The following is a 19,245-nucleotide window of genomic DNA, read 5'->3' as shown; positions in this document are numbered from 1 at the left end:
TATATACTTATTTTCTGTGAGAAAAATTTAATATTAATCTTTTCCTTTTGGGCTTCTAAGTTTTATGTCATATTATAGAGAGAGGTTTCCAATCTAAGATTATGAAAAATAGTCTCTCATTTTGTCCTCTGAACTAGTAAAGTTTGAGATGCTTTTACTGTGTTTCCTCACTCATTCACATCTTAAAATAAAAAAATCATAATTTTAAAATTTTATATATACTCACATTTCACCTCTGGGAAAGTAAGAGTCACTCTGTCTTATAATTTAGAACATATTTCTTTCCAAAGCACTAGAATCTAAAAAAATTAAAGTGTAGTATTAGACGTTAAAGAAAAAGAGAATCCCAGTCAATTGTAATAAATTCTGAAATAATTTTTGAAGTAACTGGTGAAATTCAAATAAGTCTGGAGTTTAATTAATTGTACTATCCCAATGCTGGTTTCCTGGTTTTGACAAATGCATCTGAAAAATATGAAAGATAGTCATATTCAGGGAATCTGAAACTGGGAACCCTCTGTAAAAATGCAACATTTCTGTAAACCTAGAATTATTTTAAAATAAAATTTTATTAGAAAAAGTTTTATGTTTAACAAGAATTTTCTAAAAATAAACACCCCTAAAATATTTGAACTAAATTTTTACTTGTAATACCCATTTTTAAAGATAATTTCCCAGCAATACATTTATTGCTTGAAGTAGCTGACCAACATGCAATGTGAATCCTCCCAGCAAGAAAACTAGTCCTGCTGTGAGTGTCTCTCTATAATCCTTGGAGGAGCTGCAGATGTTAATGGGTAAATAGAAGATTAGGGGATAGCCTTGTCCTATAGAGCCGTGGTGGGAAAACTTCAGCTCGCAAGCCACATGCAGCTTTTTGGCCCCTTGAGTGTGGCTCTTCCTAAGCCTTAGGAGTACCCTAATTAAGTTAATAACCATGTACCTTCCCATATAGTTTAAGTTTAAAAAATTTGGCTCTCAAAAGAAATTTCAGTCGTTGTACTGTTGATATTTGGCTCTGTCGACTAATGAGTTTGCTGACCACTGCTACAGATGGATCTTAAAGTGCTCTTGTGAAATTCATAGTTATCATGTGGAAGACAGATTTGTAAGCAAGTATTTTTTAATAACAACTTTATTTTACATATTATACATTTCACCCATTTAAAGTGTACAATCCGATGTTTTTAGTATATTTTTCCATTTTATTCAGGCACATAAATTGCCAGTTTTAGAACGTTTTCATCACCTGAAAAACAAACAGCCTGGCCAGTGTGATTCAATGGTGGAGCTTTGACCTCTGAACCAGGAGGTCATGGTTTGAGTCCTGATTGGGCCACATGCCCAAGTTGCAGGCTCAATCCCCAGTAGGGGGCGTGCAGGAGGCAGCCAATCAATGATTCTCTGTTATCAATGATGTGTCTATGTCTCTCCCTCTCTTTTCCTCTCTGAAATCAATAAAAAATGTATTTACACTAGCAAACAAAACCAAATTCCCAAACCCTTTCTTTATCACACCTCCTGGTTGGTTTTGGAGCATATACACGTTTCAGAGCATGGGGGAGTTAATGGGAATAAGGTAAAGAAAGGATTAAGATGTTCGGGCTGAATGTTCAGACTGTGTGCCCACTCAGGCATTTTCAATTGCGGTAAAAATTAAAATGCTTTCAATTACCTTTGCAATGCTGGACCACTGTTGCTTTAAATACAATCTGCATTTAGGACGGAGCCATGCAGATTCTGGACCTTATTTGGGGTATAGACAGTTACAATATAATGAAATGCCAGGGAAAGTTGGAGAGAGCTTTGGGAATGGGAAGAGAGGGATATTTTGGGGGATGGGAAATGAGCAAAAGCAAAAGCATATCCAGGATCTGAAAGAGGAGAGCAAGGGGGATAAAGGCATGTGGAGCCACCAGGTCAGATCTTGCAGCACCTGGGAGACCATATTAAGGGGTCTAAACCTCATCCAGAGGCATCTAGGAGCCATCGAGGACTGTAAACCTTGAAGAAGGCGATTCCGCAGTGCTAGTTATTTGCTGGCCCGCAGATTGTACTAACCCTGAGAACTGAGCTCTTTTCGTAAACCAAGGATGGAAAGCTGCAAACCTGAGGGGAATTAGCGATGGATGCAGAAGACAGATGGAGACTCTTAGAACTTCGTGGCAAGCTGGGAGTGTCTTATACCTATCTCCTGGCCTGCTGCCAAACCTATAGAGCAATCTTTTTTGTTTTAATGTTACTAGATAAAACACAACATAAAAATTTTATTTTCCCTTTATTTCTAACCATTCTTAGCAATCACCATCGTAAAAACATTGTTTCTCTATATCTAGATAGTCATATTAACAGCTTGGCTGCTCTGTGAAACCAATTGCTCTTCAGTGACACCCTTGGAGGCAAAAGTCATTATAAGAGGGGGAGAAATTTAATTGAATGGGTAATATTTTTAAACCTAATGTTCTGTTCAATAGCAATTTGACAACATGCTTTTGCAATATTTATTCCCTCCTCCATTCTATCTGCAAAATTGTATGATATTATATAACATTGAAGAGTGTAATGGGTGATATAAGCTACCTGAATCCCCTTCAGGAATAAAAGAGCCCTTATCTCAGCCTCTGGGAGTGCCACCAACAGACAGCCCTCATCTTCCAGTCCCCTTTGGGGGTTGCCACAGCTCAAGGGAGCTACCTTCCTCCCCTAAAGCCATGTTCCCTTCCCTCAATCATATCCAGGGACTGGTTGATTCCAGGTTCAAAGGCCCTTTCTTGCCAGCACCAGCCATCTCTGAGGCGATCTCTAAAGGGCATCCCATTTCATCCTTCCCTGCAGGTTATCTGCGGCTTCTCCTAGATAGGCATCCCAGCTCAACTGCTGCCTTTGCCCATCCTCGCCTCCCTTCCGCAGACATTTAATCCCAAGAGACTCTCTAATAAATCCCTGGGGGGGAAAAGAAAAGATGTAATCTCAGTCCTCTTTGGTCCACATAGACAAGAAGCAGGAAATTTTGTCATGCTGAAGAATAGGCCTGAAGGTACTTTTAGGTGTTTTACTATCTGGAGGGAACATAAAGGATGAGACAGAAAACCTAACTATAGGCATGTGTGTGACTTGAGTTCTTGTCAGTTAGTTCTTGTCTGGTAGTGAAAACTTAAAACTACTTCCTCTGCAGTTTATTTTTTTCTCTTCTGCCTCTGTCTCTCCATCCTTCTGTCTCCTCCCCTCCCCTCTACTCCTTCTGCCATCCATGCACAAGCCCATGTGATCTGAGAAGCACAGTGTCTTGGTCCATTTGGGATGCTATAGAAAAACAAACAAACTATGGACTAGGGAGCTTAGAGACAACAGGAATGCATTTCTCACAGTGCTGGAGGCTGGACGTCCAACATCAGGGTGCAGCATGTTTGAGTGAGGGCCCGCTTCTGAGTTGAGTCGTCTCCTTGTTTCTTCACATGACAGAGAGGCAAGGGAGCTCTCTTGGGCATTTGTTTTCAAGGGCATAAAGCTCTGCCCTCATGACCTAATCACCCCCCAGAAGCACCCCCACCTACTAATGCCATGGAGATGGGCATTAACATTTCGACTTATGAATTTGAGGGGGACACAAACATTCAGACCATAGTACAGAGCAAGGCTCCGGTGGTCTACACATATTCTCCACCTGACCAGCACCTTCCTCTCCTTTGTTTTCATAAACCCAAACCCCGAAGGATGGAGAGAACTTCACCACGGAGGCTTCATTCTACAGTCAGATGCATGAAGCTCCTACTCAGATCCATGATGGCGTTAGGGAAAGGAGGCTGAGAGCTTTGCATATTTGCTAATTAGTCGTTGCCTGTCTACAAGGATTCTTTTTTTTCTTTTTTTTTTTTCTGATTTACTCAGGAAAACATCACTATGGAGTGGAGCAAAGTTGACCGAGAGTCTGGAGATGGCAGAAAGGACAAGTATGCTTCAGTGGCATTGGAGGACACTGGGATGTCAGCCAGAAGCTCCAGGGTAACGTCCCTTCCTGGGGTGCGTGGTGGTAGAAAAAAACACCACCCAAAGTGAAGGGGCCTGTCCAAACTGCGGGCCCCGCAGAGAAACACTGTCTCCTTCCCAGTTTTACCCACTGACTGTTATCAAAAACCTCTCAGCTGTCAGATCAAAAGGACACTCTTCATACATTGTCCCACCCAACCTTTGAGTGACATTTTTTTATTGTGGACCAGCCCTTCCTTTTAGAAGGCCCTTCCCTTGGCCTTTAGCACCACTTCTCTCTTAGCTTCCTTCTGCCCCACTGACACTCTTTCCTGGGCTCCACTGCCTTCTTCTCTGGATTCCATCCTGCCTTTTTCTCATTTTATATGCTTCCTGGTGAGAAGTGAGAAGTTCCTGAACAATTATAGGGATGAAGAGGAAGAGATAAAATGTGGAGATTACTTGGAGGGGATTTCAACTCACGCAAGTCAAACCGGGGGTGGGGGGGTGGGGGGGGAAGAAGCTGCCCCGGAGCTCACCGGCCCCTAGGTCAGCATGGAGAGCCCCTCCTCAGGACCCTGCAGCACTCCTGAACCACCGCTCCTGGCCATAGTCCTAACCTGCGGTCACTTGCTTGTGGATTTGTTTGTTTGTCTTTCCTTCTGGACTGTGGGTCCTTGAGTGTAGGAGGTCCCTGGTCCCTCCACAGAGCCTGACACACAGCAGGTATCCTGTTACTGAGCAAATAAAAGGATAAAATTCTTATAACATATAAGTGCAAATAGAAATGTAGCGAAAGTTGCCATATATATTTAAAAGGAGCTTCCCCAAGATACTTAACTGCTGGTTCTGGTATTAAAGTTTCAAATTCCTCACTGACGATTAGAGCAATTGAGACCATCACCCGCTTCTTTAACTTTTTTGAAATTTTTCTTTACTCACAGTCATCAAATCATTGTATTTAGCCTGCAAATGTTCTGTTTATATGAGTTCCAGCTATCTCTTCCAGAGTTTGGTATCAACTGTCTCATGAGCACAGTATAGCTGCTTGATAAATGGATGGATGGATTACTCCTGAACTTGGACTAGCAACTTCAGCCAGGTGGATGGGCACTTTTTATTTCCTCAACCCTTTCTTTTTCAGGCCACATCCCACCAGGCAGCCAGCCCACTCAAGCCTCCTTTCTCTTCCTATAATCACTAAAATCCACAGAATCCCCAACTCCCAAAACACATTTGTACTATTCACACATTGTATGTCTCTCAATGACACCCAAGTGATCACATGTTATAAATGCCACATGGCTTCAGCTAAAGTGTAAATCTCTAGAGAGCAGAAAATGTGTATTTAAATCTTCATTATCTTTTGTTGTTGTTGTTGTGTTAATCCTCACCCAAGGATATTTTTTCCAGGGTACCTGCCCTTGACTGGAATGGAACCCACAACCCTTCAGTCCGTGGGCAGACGCTCTAACCACTGGGCAATCCCGCCAGGGCTAAATCTTTATATCACTCCCTCTACAATTCCTTTCACAGTGATATACATGGAAGCCTTTCAGGAAATATAAACCTAATTAGTTTAAATTCCAGTTGAAATATTCCGTAGGAAAACATCTCAAGCTTTAATGAGAACCGTTCTTCCAGATGAATGTTCTCAGTGATCAAACCCCTGGATCTAGGGCCTCTAGGCTCCTGAGTTAGAAAATGGTTCCAGTTCCTGGGCCCGAGGTGGGCATGCCTATCACTCATCCCTATAGTTTTACTGCTCACTTAAATTACTGTCGTTGTTTGGTCACAATCAGAAACGTATTTTTTCAGGCTTATAACACTTTCCCCAACTATGCATGTAATTGATGCCATCAATCAATTTTTCTTAAAATGACAATCATAAACCCCATATCCAAGTTGTTTCATTTTTTATGTATAAATCCCTTTTATGTATAAACTGGCTGACAGTCTCTGCACGAAATTCATGCACAGGGGTGGTGGGGGGGGGGTCCCTCAGCCCAGCCTGCACCCTCTCGCAATCCGGGACCCCTCGGGGGATGTCCAACTGCCAGTTTAGGCCCAATCCCCTCCCTGCAGGATCAGCAGTTGGATATCCCTCTCGCAATTCGGGACCACTGGCTCCTAACTGCTCGCCTGCCTGCCTGCCTGCCTGCCTGCCCCTAACCACGCTGCATGCCTGCCTGATCTCCCCTAACCACTTTGCCTGCTTGCCTGATCACCCCTAACTACTCGCCTGCCTGTCTGATCAACTCTAACCACTCTGCCTGCCTGCCTGATCACCCCCAACCACACTGCCTGCCTGCCTCATTGCCCCTAACCACTCACCTGCCTGCCTGATCGCCCCTAACCACCTCTGCCTTGGCCCCCACTGCCGTGGCTTTGTCTAGAGGATGTCCGAATGACAGCCAAAAGGTCATTTGGCTGTCCAATCTAATTAGCATATTACACTTTCATTATTATAGATTCCAACAGACTGCAGCTTGCTTGTTGGAAATACTACATACCTAGGCAATAAGTAGAACACCTTAAGAGGAAATGCGTTTAAATCATCCCTCCTTCCTCCCCCCATTAAGAATGAGGCTAGCCCTAACTGGTTTGGCTCAGTGGATAGAGCGTCAGCCTGTGGACTGAAAGGCCCCAGGTTCGATTCTGGTCAAGGGCATGTACCTTGGTTGCGGGCACATCCCCAGTAGGGAGTGTGCAGGAAGCAGCTGATTGATGTTTCTCTCTCACTGATGTTTCTAACTCTATCCCTCTTCCCTCCTCTCTGTAAAAAATCAATAAAATATATTTTTTTAAAAAAAGAATGAGGCTAGCCAGTCTCTTGAATAAAGGGAAATCAGAATCCCTAAATGAGAAAAGGCAAGAATTCCATGCTGCCAAAATCCCTGTAGCATGACAAATCTTTCCCTATAATCTGGCCTCTCTCTCTTCAACTGCCTAAAACACAACACTGTAGAGAGTGGGGACCCGAGGCACAAAGTGTCAATGCCATTGCAGGGCAACAGGTTTTATGGTCAGGCCTGATCACAAACAGGCAACAACCCTGGCTGACAGTCTCTGCAGAGGAGCGTTTTCTAGCCGGGCTTGTAACATTTCACTTCCACCCCCAAACCAGGAAGTGCTGTGCAAGATGAGCCAAAGACAAAAGCAATCAGCCCCAGAAAGAAAACCCGCCAGGCTCCGGAAAGGCTATAAAGGGCTTCAATTTGGGACTGTTGTTCAATTTGGATTGGGACTTGGCAGTTTCCTCCCAAAAAACATTATTAAAATTTCCAAATTGCAACACCACGCCTCGCCCCACCCCACCCCCACCCCCAAAAAGTAAAATGTCAAAACAGACGCAGGCGCTCGCGCGCGCACATTCACAAACACACAGACCAATTTGTTTTTGTGGTCCGCTTTCCCATCCGCACGGTCCCGGATCAGATTTGGGTTGGCAAATTCTTCTAGCTAAGCCGGGGCGGACTGCAGAAAAGGTGTCTATTTCTCGAGATTCTAAGGGCGAAGAGTCCAGAAGTAGGCGGCCACACCCGGGTCCCCGCTCTCCGGTTGCACAACTGCACCAGTCTGGCCAAGTGCCCCTCGGGCCTCCCGCCCTCCTCTCTGTGACCCGCAGGGAACCGAGCGGTCCGGGGTGCCGGGCCGAGGGTCACTGGGCGAAGACGGGACCGAGAGTGTTAAGTTTCAGGCCCGGACCGCACAGCCCGCAGCGGGCAGGAAGGGGAGGGCCCAGCGGGGCTCGGGGCAGCCCCTGCACGGGCGCGGGGCTGGATCGGAAAAGCCGTCTCACGGGCGCGCCCGCCGGCCCCTCCCCGCCCCGGGCAGCCTCCCTTCCAGTCTCCGCTGCGCCCTCCCGGAGGCAGCGCTCGTGGCCGCCTCGCCATGTCCCAGCCGGGCCAGAAGCCCGCCGCCTCCCCGCGGCCCCGGCGCGCTGCAGCGGCCCACCGCACCCAGGAGGTGAGTGGCGCTCCCGTCCGAGCCGCAGGGCCGGGCACTGGGAGGACCCCAGCCCAGAAGCCGCGGGCAGCCGCCTCTGGGCGTAGCCGGCCTGGCCGCCACCCCGTGCGCCGCCTCCCGTTCTGGGAAGGACTCGGGCCCGCCGGGGCCGGGCAGGTGCAGGAGGTGGCCAGGGATTCCCGGGCCGGGGCTGAGTGCGCTGGGCGTGGCGCGAGCCGGAGCGGGGGTGGCCCGCGTCGGGAAAAGTTGATGGGGAGACACGAGTGAAATGCTATGAGGATGAAAGGGACCAACGTTCATTCGGGACCCCCTGCTCCGCCCCAGGGTGGGTGGGGTCGTTCAACTGGACCGCAGGCTCCAGTCTTCCGCGTAAAGTCGGGGCTGCAGGGCGTGGCCGCAGGGCGTGGCTGCCGGGAGGAATAACACCTCGCGCCTACCAGCCCGGAGCCAGATGGGGGCGGGGCCAGCCCGTTCGGGGCGGGGCCTGTGTCCGGCCCAGCCCAGGTGCCCGCCCACCTGACAGCTGCGGGACTCGCTGAGCTCTGTGCCACCCAGGCCCAGAGCAGGTGGAGTGGAGCCCAGCGCCTTCAGCACCGCACCCTGAGTTCTCGCTGGGTCCTGCGTCGAGTTGCTCAGAGCAAACCGGTTATCACCATGGCATTCGCTAGCTGGTGGTACAAGACGGTAAATAAAAGCGAACGTCCTGGGCAGGACCGGGAAGGGAAGGGGAGGGAAGGTGTTCTCTTTGCCTTTCTGGGCGTGCGGACGAGGTATTGTCCGGGGTTTGGCGGGGAAGGGGTGGAGGCCGGGTGCGACCTCCGCTCGTGTCTTCAGGCTAGGCTCCTGGAGAGGCCTGGGCTCACCCTGCCGTGGTATGTGGGAGCGCGCCCGGACGTGCAAGTCCGTGTGAGCAGATGCACCGGGCTCAGCTCGTGCTCAGAACTTGAATGAAACAGGAATTTTTGCTGTAGGAATTCCGCCCCAGATCGGGGATTCCTGGGTGAACTCGGACTCAGCTCTGGAGAGCTAATATCTAGTGTTCGTTTTTAACCCATGAGTAAAGCTTAAGACAGGAATGTTGTTGGCCGTGCATTCTCCAACGCAGAGGAGAGGCAGTTGGAATGGAGGCGTGGAGAAAACCCCAGACTCCAAGGAGCAGAAGCAACTGAGTGTGGTTAAGACCCTTGTGCGGAAGGTGAAGGGTAGCGCTGCTCTGTACTTTATTACTTTGGATGAGGGACAAAGATGTTCCATTTGTTTAGTGTTTTGAATGCCAGGCCAACCGATTAGGTGTGATATCCAGTCAAGCTGGCATTTGTAATGTGTAGGAACTAGGAGGCACGATTTAACATTAGATTACATTACTTATGTATACCAGTCTCTGCCAGCATGTGGTATTGTAAAAAAAAAAAAAAAAAGCAAGGATGTTGTAATCAGACCCTCTTTAGAAAGCAGTCTTGTGTTGGAATTAGTACACCGTCTCTTACTAGCCAGTGACCATATACTGAACATCTAATGTGCCAGCCAAAGTGCTAGCCTCCAGGTACACAGTGGAAAACAGGACAGGGCTCTTCTTCTCCGTGGGCAATGAGACAACTTTTTTGAACCTGTTTCCATATCTATAAAATGGGGGTGGTAATAGGCACCACGTAAGGGACTCATTAGATTCACGAATCAAAGTACCGTGGGTATATACTTTTAAAATATTGTGAATTCCACTTTCCCTTGAGATATTTCTTCGTGAATGTTTCCCATTATGTATTCTGGGCTTTTAAAAGTTTGCTTTGAGCCATTATTGTCCTGAGGTTATCAAAATGCACCACGTGAAGTCTGCAAATATGGATGTCAGTGGTTCAGAGCTGATATCAGTCAGAATCCTTCCAAACTGGTGGTTCTCTCAAGGAAATTGTGGGGAACATTTGGATGAAAGTAGTTTAAATCTATGCTTTTAACTCTTACTTTTAAGAGCAGGGTGCCATTTTGTTAAAACCTCTCTTAGAATCCAATTTTGGAAGTATAGTATTAGAGAAATTGTTTGCTAGTAGGAAGGTCCTAAAGTCAACAATATGCCTGTGGCCAAACTTTGACTTTTCCTAAACCAGTGCTGTCCAGTAGAAACATAGTGAGCCACCTATGTCATTCTAAATTTTCCAGTGGCCACATAAACAAAAGAAACAGATAAAGTTAGTGGCATATTTTATTTAGCCCACTATATCTCAAACATCATTTTAACATGTAATCACTGTATAAGTCATTTATTTTATATCTTCTTTTTCATATTAATTCTTCAAAATCCAGTTCACACTTGCCACATTTCAAGTGCTCAGTAGGCATGAGTGACTAATGGCTAAAAATGTGGACAGTACAGCTTAGGTTCCTAACCAGTTTTGTATGGTGATTGTGAGGGGGTGATCAAAGGCAAAATGTGGACAGTGCAGCTTAGGTTCCTAACCAGTTTTGTATGGTGATTGTGAGGGGGTGATCAAAGGCCATTTGAGAATTAAATGCAAGTTAAGGGCCATTTTTCCACAAAACAATATACACATACACACCCAACAGCCCACCAGTAAATCTCCTAAAGGTTCATGGAGCCCATTTATAACATATATACATACATGATATATATGCAGGTATGTATATATAATAATATATAATTTTATAAAATATATTGATATATAATAGCATGGCTTTTGGTAAATCTCATAACAAATATCTTTAGTGGGATCCTTTAAATACTGAAAAAAATTGTGACTGACCTAACTTTAAAAATTTAGGCAGAATATAATTAATTAAAAGAAATATCTGTGATGTGTTTGTTTGAAATAATGCCACATTTCCCTTAAACATTGCAATGTGTATTTCCACATTGAATGACATCAGTATCATTGATCTTCTGAAGTTAGAGTTAAAGAACATCTGATGAGCATCGTAATGATGAAGAATAAATTTGGTTTACACCAGTAATTACATTCCTCAGTTCTAAGTTGACTTGATTAGTCCATATTAATTAAAGGTGTTCCTTAGCCTAATTAGACCTGTGGGCCCCGTGGCGGCATGATCAAGGAGCCGAGTCATTTGGGAGGCCCATCCTTGCAGCCAGCCTGGGAAGAGTGTCTGTCACAAGCCTTCCATGGCTGGACAGACCACGTGGCTGCAGTGATGCTTAGGAGTAGGAATGCAAATTACAGTGTCTGCAGAAAGGGCACAGGCTTCAGGTGAAGAGAGAATGGAGGTCAGACACTTCAGTCTTTAGGTTGACAGTTGATGAGTTACGTTGCCTCCCATTGCAGATAAGACTTTTAAACTAAGAGTGATATCTCATGATGGTGTTCTTTAATCAGTTTTGACACTTCCCAAAAAGTTAATTATATTCTACAAGTGCTTTTTAAAGAATGATATAGCTTGCTGGGGGTGTAGAAGTGGGTGGTCATTTGAGATTCTTAGGTGTATGAATAATTAGTTCTGAGTAGGTTGTTTCAGTGGAATACAAGACTTCTCTAAGCAGCCCATTTCTATTCTCTCTTTTCCTTGAGGTTTTTTTGTTTTTGTTTCAATTGTGGTAAAATACACATAACATACAATTTACAACTTTAGCCATTTTTAAGTGTAAAGTTCGGTGAAATGAAGTATATTCATATTCTTATGACGTCATCACCACCATCTATCTCCAGAACTCTTCTTATCTTGAAAAAATTGAGACTCTATACCCATTAAACAGTACATCCCAATTTGCTTTGCAAACATGAATTCAAATATATAGCATTGTATTTAAGTATCTATGTTCTTTACCATTTTCCTTTTTTTATTCTATTGTAAGGACATTTAAGATGATATTGATATATAGGACATTTTGTTTATTCATTCATCTGAGAATGAACACTTAGGTTGCTTCCATTTTTAAAGGAACCACCTTACTGTTTTCCAAAGTGGTTGTACCATTTTACATTCCTACCATCAGTACACAGAGGGCCCAACTTCTTCACATACTCAACAATACTTGGCCCACTGCCTTCTGACTTTTAAGGTTTGCAATCTTATTGAATATGCCTTGTATGTGACAGTCAATTTTTCTTGCTGCTTTCAATATTCTGTCTTTGTCTTTCAACAGTTTGATTGTAATGTGGATTTATTTGAGTTCATCCTACTTGAAGTTTGTTGAGTTTCTTTTTCTTAATATATATTTTATTGAGTTTTTACAGAGAGGAAGGGAGAGAGATAGAGAGTTAGAAACATCGATGAGAGAGAAACATTGATCAGCTGCCTCCTGCACACCCCCCACTGGTGATGTGACCACAACAGAGGTACATGCCCTTGACTGAAATCGAACCTGGGACCCTTAAGTCCCCAGGCTGACGCCCTATCCACTGAGCCAAACCGGTTAGTGTGAGTTTCTTGTTTATATTCATATCTTTCATCAAATATGGGAAGTTTTAGGCCATTATTCTTTAAATAATCACTGCCTCTTTTTCTCTCCTTCTTCTTGTGGGACTTCCACCAAAGATCTGTTAAGTTCTGTTCACTTTTCTGTAGTCATTTTTCTTTCTGTACCTCAGATTCAATAATTTCAATTGTCCTATATATAGGTTATTATTATATTTCTTCTGCCTCCTCAAATCTTCCTTTGAAAATCCCTCTAGTGAATTTTTCATTTTAGTTATTGTATTTCTCTGCTCTAGAATTCCTTTTTACTTTCTTTTTAATCTGTCTTTTTACTGAGGTTGCTTTTGTTACATACTTTTTTTTTTTTAGTTTCTCTACTCACTGATTTTTAAAAATAAGTATGTATACCTCTCACATTAGCATTCTCAATGAGTTTGGGGTTTTTTAATTAAAGTAAAATGGGTGAGTAGGGAAATACATAGTTTTGATAAGAGGACTCTAAAATTTTCAAAAATTTTTATCACAGAAGAAGAGAGAATAACATAATGAATTCCTCATGTACCAATCCCCTGACTTCAATAATTATCAACATTGTAACATTATGCCAGTCTTGCTTTATTTATCCAACTTCCAGCCCCACCAACATACACACACACATACACACATCCTTCCAAAGTATTTTAAAGTGTGGGAATTGCACATTTAAGTGTCATCCCTGTGACCAACTCAGTATAGGTTGTTTGGAAAATGAATTGTCTTTACCCTGTGTACTTCATTTTCTTAGGTATAATATGGAAATGTGAGACTAATATAATACACAGTCATGAGACAAAGTCGTAAACATAAACTTATCAGATGAGCCTAGTTCCTTTGTTCTTATAAAAATAAAAAATAAAATTTCTGTTCTAATACTTACAGCCTTAAACTTTTGCTTGCATCTCATATTCATTTTACTGTCTCATAATTCGCCACAATCAGATTAGTGCCAAAGAAAAAGAAGGGAGTGAAATAGCTTTTATTGTATTCTTAAAATGAGCCAGGCAGTGGGCCAGGTTCCTCATTAACTCAGCCAATTTCATAAATATCCCATAAATATCCCTGGGGGTAGGTTAGCTCCATTTTACAAAGGAACACACACACACACACACACACACACACACACACACACACGTTAAATTATTTGCCCAAGGTCACATATCCTTTCAGATTCATGCTCTTTCTGTCCTATTAGAGTTTGTCAGGGAAAGGAATTCAGGCGATTGGTTACCCAGGTTATAGAAGAGGCTGGGAAGCCAACTGGAGTGGGTGAGGCAACCCAGAGATTAGAAGTTGCAGGAAGCTGCTACAATTCCTAGGCTGGAAAGACAAAGGGAAGAGCTGGATCACCCTGCAGAAGCTGGAACCACCATTGGCTTGTCCTTCAGGAGACCCTACTGCAGAGGCTCCCAGAGGCAGAGAGGAGGGGAAATACTGCCCACCCACCACCTCCGGTCTCTTGCTGGTGCCTCCCACTGGCCAAACCTAGGCTGAGGCCACCCATCTTGGGAGCCAGCAAACATCCCTGCTACACCAACAGGGCAGGCTCAGGGCGGCCCAGAACTCCACTAGGAAGACTGTGTTAAAGCAAAGCCAGCGTTACATCTTGGTCCTCCTTGTTTGCTGAACAATCCTGTTTTAGCAAGCAAAATACATAGAATAGATTTGAAGGGTTTTGGTAGGAAATATCAAATTTGCACATTGTCTCTAATTTTTCTATATATATACTAGAGGCCCGTGCACAAAATTCATACACAGGGGCCGGGGGGGGGGGAGGGGGGTGACAGACCTCAGCCCAGTCTGCACCCTCTTCAATCTGGGACCCCTTGGGGGATGTCCGACTGCCGGTTTAGGCCCAATCCCTAAACTGGCAGTCGGACATCCCTGTCGCAATATGGGACCGCTGGCTCCTAACCCGTCACCTGCCTGCCTGCCTGATCGCCCCTAACCAATCTGCCTGCCTGCCTGATCCCCCCTAACCCCTCTGCCTGCCTGCCTGCCTGATTGCCCCTAACTTCTCTCCCTGCCGGCCTGATTGCCCCTAACCACCTCTGCCTCGGCCCCCGCCATCGTGACTTTGTCCGGAAGGATGTCCAGAAGATGTCTGATCTAATTAGCATATTACCCTTTTATTAATGTATAGATATATATATAGATATATAGATATATACTAGTAGCCCTGCGCATGAATCCGTACACCAGTAGCTCGCCAGTAGCTCCCTGCTGACCTCCAGTAGCTCTCCGCCTGCTGGCCCACCCTCCTGTAGCTACCCCCATCCCCCCTCCACCCCTCATAGCTTGCTGCCCTGCCCCCTCCTGTAGCTCTCCACTGCCCGCTTGTAGCTCGCTGCTCCACCCTCCTGCTGATCCATGATCTGGTCATTACGCAGTCGCTATGCTTCACAGCGTAACAACCATTTGCATATTACATCTTTATTATATAGGATATTAGCTTTTTGTTCTTTTATCTAGTTTATGGACCTGAAAAGAACAAAAGTGCTTCACAGGGAACATTTATTGAAAAGTATTCATTCAATTAAGATTTAGTTGTCATACCCCCACCATGGGGAAAAAAAAGAATATAATTACCATGTGGTTAGGAAGGCAAAATATACATTTATGAAGTAATCAGTAAGGAAGAAAGTCTACAATAAAGTGCTAATTAGTTTGCTTTACTAAGAAAATAGAGACTTATGTGCAGACATGAAGATATGATGTGCCATGCATTGGGCAAGGCTCAGAGTTAGTCAGGAAACGCAGGTGTGAACACAAGGCCCTGAGCCATCAGAGCTCACCCAGGAGGCCCAGAGCTGCCCCAGCCTGCCTGACCAGGACAAGCCCCCCATGGAGGCTGACTCAGTGGGTGATTTGAGGAGCAGAAATCTCCACTTCCAGTCATGGTGCCACAAATCTCCCTGCAAAACCAGTGGTTTCCAATCCTAGCTGCATATTAGGAATTTCAGAAACTATACTCACGTCCAGGCCCCACCCTGAGCAAGCTAGCTCCAAGTCCCGGGCTCCCGTGTGAGTGTTTCCAAGCGTGCCCAGGGCCATGTGGCCCTCTCTGAGGGGTGGAACCCCTGCTGACCGACGGCTTTCTGATCCTTAGGAGGCCCCGGTACAAGCCTTCCTCAGTAGGTGCAGTGGCGGTGCCGCGAGAGCTGAGCTTTGTGCACATGAAAGTCCAGAGGGCACCAAGATAACATTTTATTGCTTCACGGTTTTGGTACAGTGGGCGCTGGACATGCAAATACTGATCTCTGTGGCCTTGTCTCCAAGTTGAAGAAGGAAAACTTTTAAAAACAACTTTAAAATAATATATAATTCACAAACCATAAATTCACCCATTAAAACATACAATTTAATATTTTTAATGTACTCATCGGGTGGTACAACCATCGCCTCAATTTAATTTTAGAATATTTTTGTCGCCTCCTAAAAGAAACTATCTTTATTATTATTTTTTAAATAAAGCGAAGACATTTCAGCGTTGGGTGCTCTTTCACAGCTGGCCTTGGACTTGGAAAAGCTCATTTGTTTCTGCCATCTCTCCTCGTTCACATGTGTAGAAGTTTGTTGGTTGTGTCTTATTCAGTGCAAGGTATGCCCTTGTGTGTGTCCGTGCACGGTGCAGTAGGGAGGGTGCCCAAATGCTGGAAGGTCCTCAGCTGGGTGGGAGCACGGGCTCCACGTCTTACTGCTCCTGGCTCCTGTTATTTCCGGACAGGTTCAGGATTTGGTTTGCTAGGGAAGACAGTTTTAGCATATAAATGCTATCTCCTAGAATGAGGAGAAAGATAGCTGTACTTCCCTAATATGTGGTGATGCCAGGGGCTGGAAATCGTTTGGAAAATTATTCCTTCTTGAGGGAGGAAAGGAAAGCCCTTTATTTGATTTGTTTCCCTGCTTCTGAACGCCTATCTTCGGTGGGGTGGTCTTCCCCATGAAATTTTCCGTGCTTTAGGGCTGGCCTCCTGCTCTACCTGTCTTTGGCCTCATCTCCAGCTGCTACTACAGGATGAAATGTACAAGTATTGTGTGTCTGATAATTTTATAAAACAAACCAGTCTTGGAAAAGAAGGGTTTTGTTTTCCTTTTGTTGTTGTTGTTTTTGGTGCTGATTTTCATTTCAGAGCATTGGATTGAGACTTTTTTTTTTTTTTTTGTTAATCCTCACCTGAGGATATTTTTTCCATTGAATTTTAGAGAGAGTGGGAGGTGAAAGGTTCGGGGTTGGATCAGGGTCACACAGAATGGACTCAAGCATCAGTGTAATCAAAATGATATTTATTCACGGCACCTGGACTGATTTTGAGAAAGAAACCAGTGGCAAATGGGGAGGGAGCAGGCTTTTTATGTGCTCAGGGAGAGCTGCAGATGGGGCTTTGGTTTGACACACATATCAGGACCGTGCCCCTGGTCTAGTTTTACAGCCTTGCCCTTTTGTCCTTATGCTGGTGCCAGACGTCCTCCTCTGGGGGCTGTGCAAGAATTGTGGTCTTCAGGAATTTCTGTAAAATAACCACTCAAGGGGAGCATGTTTGTGCAAGGCTTAGGCTTGCAGAACAAGCTTTCTTTTGTTAGCCCCTGCTAAGTTAGCCCTGTTTCTTGATTAACCCTTTCAGAAGGGAGGGGAAGCAACAGAGGGAAACATTGAGGTGAGAGAGACACATCAATTGGTTTCCTCCCGCCTGCACCCCAACCGGCAACTGAGGTACATGCTCTTGACCTGAATTGAACCCGTGATTCCACAGTCTGGGGGACCAACGCTCTAACCACTGAACAACGCAGCTAGGGCTGGATTGAGACTTTCTGGATGTGAATCTCAAGAGCTTAGCTAGCTTTTAACTAGATGCAACTTAGCCCAGCCTCTGACCATAGACTGTAATCCTGACATGTGTTGTGACCAGGGAAGACCTCACCTTTCAGATTCTCTATTTTTTCCCCATTTTATTTATCTATTTATTTCTTTATTTATTTTAATTCTTTATTGTTGGAAGTTTTATATATGTCTCCTTTTTCCCCCAGTTGACCTTTCCCTGCCTGCTCCCCCCATCCCGCCCCAGGACATGCCCCCACCCTCCTATTGCCTGTGCCCATTGGTCATGCTCATATGCATGGATACAAGTCCTTTGGTTGATCTCTTACCGCCCCTCCCCCTCCCTCTCCTGCCTTCCCTCTGGGGTTTGATGGTCTATTTGATGCTCTATGTCTCTGGATCTATTTTTGTTCATCAGTTTATGTTGTTCATTATATTCCACAAATGAGTGAGATCATGTGATATTTATCTTTCTCTGACTGGCTTATTTCACTTAGCATAATGCTCTCCAGTTCCATCCATGCTGCTACAAATGGTAAGAATTCCTTCTTTTTTACCGCAGTGTAGTATTCCACTGTGTAGATGTACCACAGTTTTTTAATCCACTCATCTGCTGATGGGCACTTAGGCTGTTTCCAAATCTTAGCTATGGTGAATTGTGCTGCTATAACACAGGGCTGCATATATCCTTTCTGGTTGGTGTTTCTGGTTTCTTGGGATATAGACCTAGAAGTGGGATTACTGGGTCAAATGGGAGTTCCATTTTTAGTTTTTTGAGAAAACTCCATACTGTTCTCCACAGTGGCTGCACCAGTCTGCATTCCCACCAGCAGTACAAGAGGGTTCCTTTTTCTCCGCATCCTCACCAGCACTTGTCATTTGTTGATTTGTTGATGATAGGCATTCTGACAGGTGTGAGATGGTACCTCATTATCATTTTGATTTGCATCTCTCGGATGATTACTGACTTTGAGCATGTTTTCGTATGTCTATTGGCCTTCTATATGTTGACTTTCAAAAAGTGTCTATTTAGGTCCTTTGCCTATTGTTTGATTGGGTTGTTTATCTTCCTTTTGCTAAGTTGTATGAATTTCCTATACATTTTGGAGATTAAACCCTTACCGGAGATAACCTTGTCAAATATGTTCTCCCATGCAGTGGGCTTTCTTGTTTTGTTCATGGTTTCTTTTGCTGTGCAGAAGCTTTTTATTTTGATGTAGTTGCATTTGGTTATTTTCTCCTTAGTTTCCATTGTCCTAGGAGCTGTATCGGTAAAGATATTGCTACAACATATGTCTGATATTTTGCTGCCTATGGACTCCTCAGAGATTTTTATGGTTTCCCATGTTACGTTTGAGTCCTTTAACCACATGATCATATCAATTGATTCAGAAAAAGCATTTGACAAAATTCAACACCCTTTTTTGATAAAAAAATCTCAGCAAAGTGGGAATAAAGGAACCATACCTTAACATAATAAAAGCCTTTATTTTTGTGCATGGTGTAAGTTGGTGGTCTAGTTTCCTTTTTTTTTTTTTTTGCATCTATCTGTCCAATTTTCCCAACACCATTTATTGAAGAGATTGTCTTGACTCCATTGTATGCTCTTGCCTCCTTTGTCAAATATTAATTGACCATAATGGCTTGGGTTGATTTCTGGATTCTCTAATCTATTCCATTGATCTATATGTCTGTTCTTGTGCTAGTACCAGGCAGTTTTGAGAACAGTGGCTTTGTAGTATAGCTTGATATCTGGTACTGTAATCCCTTCAACTTTGTTCTTCTTTCTCAGAATTTCTATGGCTATTTAGGGTCTTTTTTTATTCCATATAAATTTTTGAAGAGTTTGTTCTAGCTCTGTGAAATATGCCCTTGGTATTTTAATGGGATTGCATTGAATCTATAGATTGCTTTGGGTAGTATGGACATTTTAATGATGTTGTTTCTAGCAATCCATGAACACGGTATATTCTTCCACTTGTTTATATCTTTCTCTATCTCTTTTTTCAATGTTCTGTAGTCTTCTGCATACAGGTCTTTTACCTCCTTAACATTAAAAAGATCACACACCATGA

General features: G+C 44.1%; 1 protein-coding gene and 1 long non-coding RNA gene across 13 annotated transcripts in view; one reads left to right on the top strand and one right to left on the bottom strand.

Moving 5' to 3' along the window:
* Positions 1 to 1,165: 1,165 nt before the first annotated feature.
* LOC132233405 (uncharacterized) lies at positions 1,166 to 7,564 on the bottom strand. The gene is made up of 3 exons (XR_009452618.1): positions 7,357 to 7,564; positions 4,587 to 4,697; positions 1,166 to 4,380 (listed from the first exon to the last, which is right to left on the bottom strand). It is a non-coding gene; the product is annotated as an uncharacterized LOC132233405 (long non-coding RNA).
* A 150-nt stretch (positions 7,565 to 7,714) lies between these two features.
* Positions 7,715 to 19,245, top strand: part of CAST (calpastatin) — a 114,026-nt gene continuing 102,495 nt past the window's right edge. For 4 of the 12 annotated variants that reach the window (XM_059694048.1, XM_059694051.1, XM_059694046.1 and 1 more), the window contains exon 1: positions 7,715 to 7,935. In XM_059694048.1, the coding sequence (XP_059550031.1) occupies positions 7,861 to 7,935 (75 nt within the window). In that variant the 5' untranslated portion in view covers positions 7,715 to 7,860. Of the gene's footprint in view, positions 7,936 to 8,465; positions 8,620 to 19,245 lie in introns of those variants that run through there. The other 8 variants (XM_059694040.1, XM_059694038.1, XM_059694049.1 and 5 more) reach the window with 6 other exon arrangements.

This window comes from Myotis daubentonii, chromosome 4 (assembly GCF_963259705.1).
Source record: "Myotis daubentonii chromosome 4, mMyoDau2.1, whole genome shotgun sequence".
NCBI lineage: Eukaryota > Metazoa > Chordata > Mammalia > Chiroptera > Vespertilionidae > Myotis > Myotis daubentonii.
The sequence above is the reverse complement of the archived record's forward strand: the minus strand, read 5'-3'. Positions and strand labels throughout refer to the sequence as shown.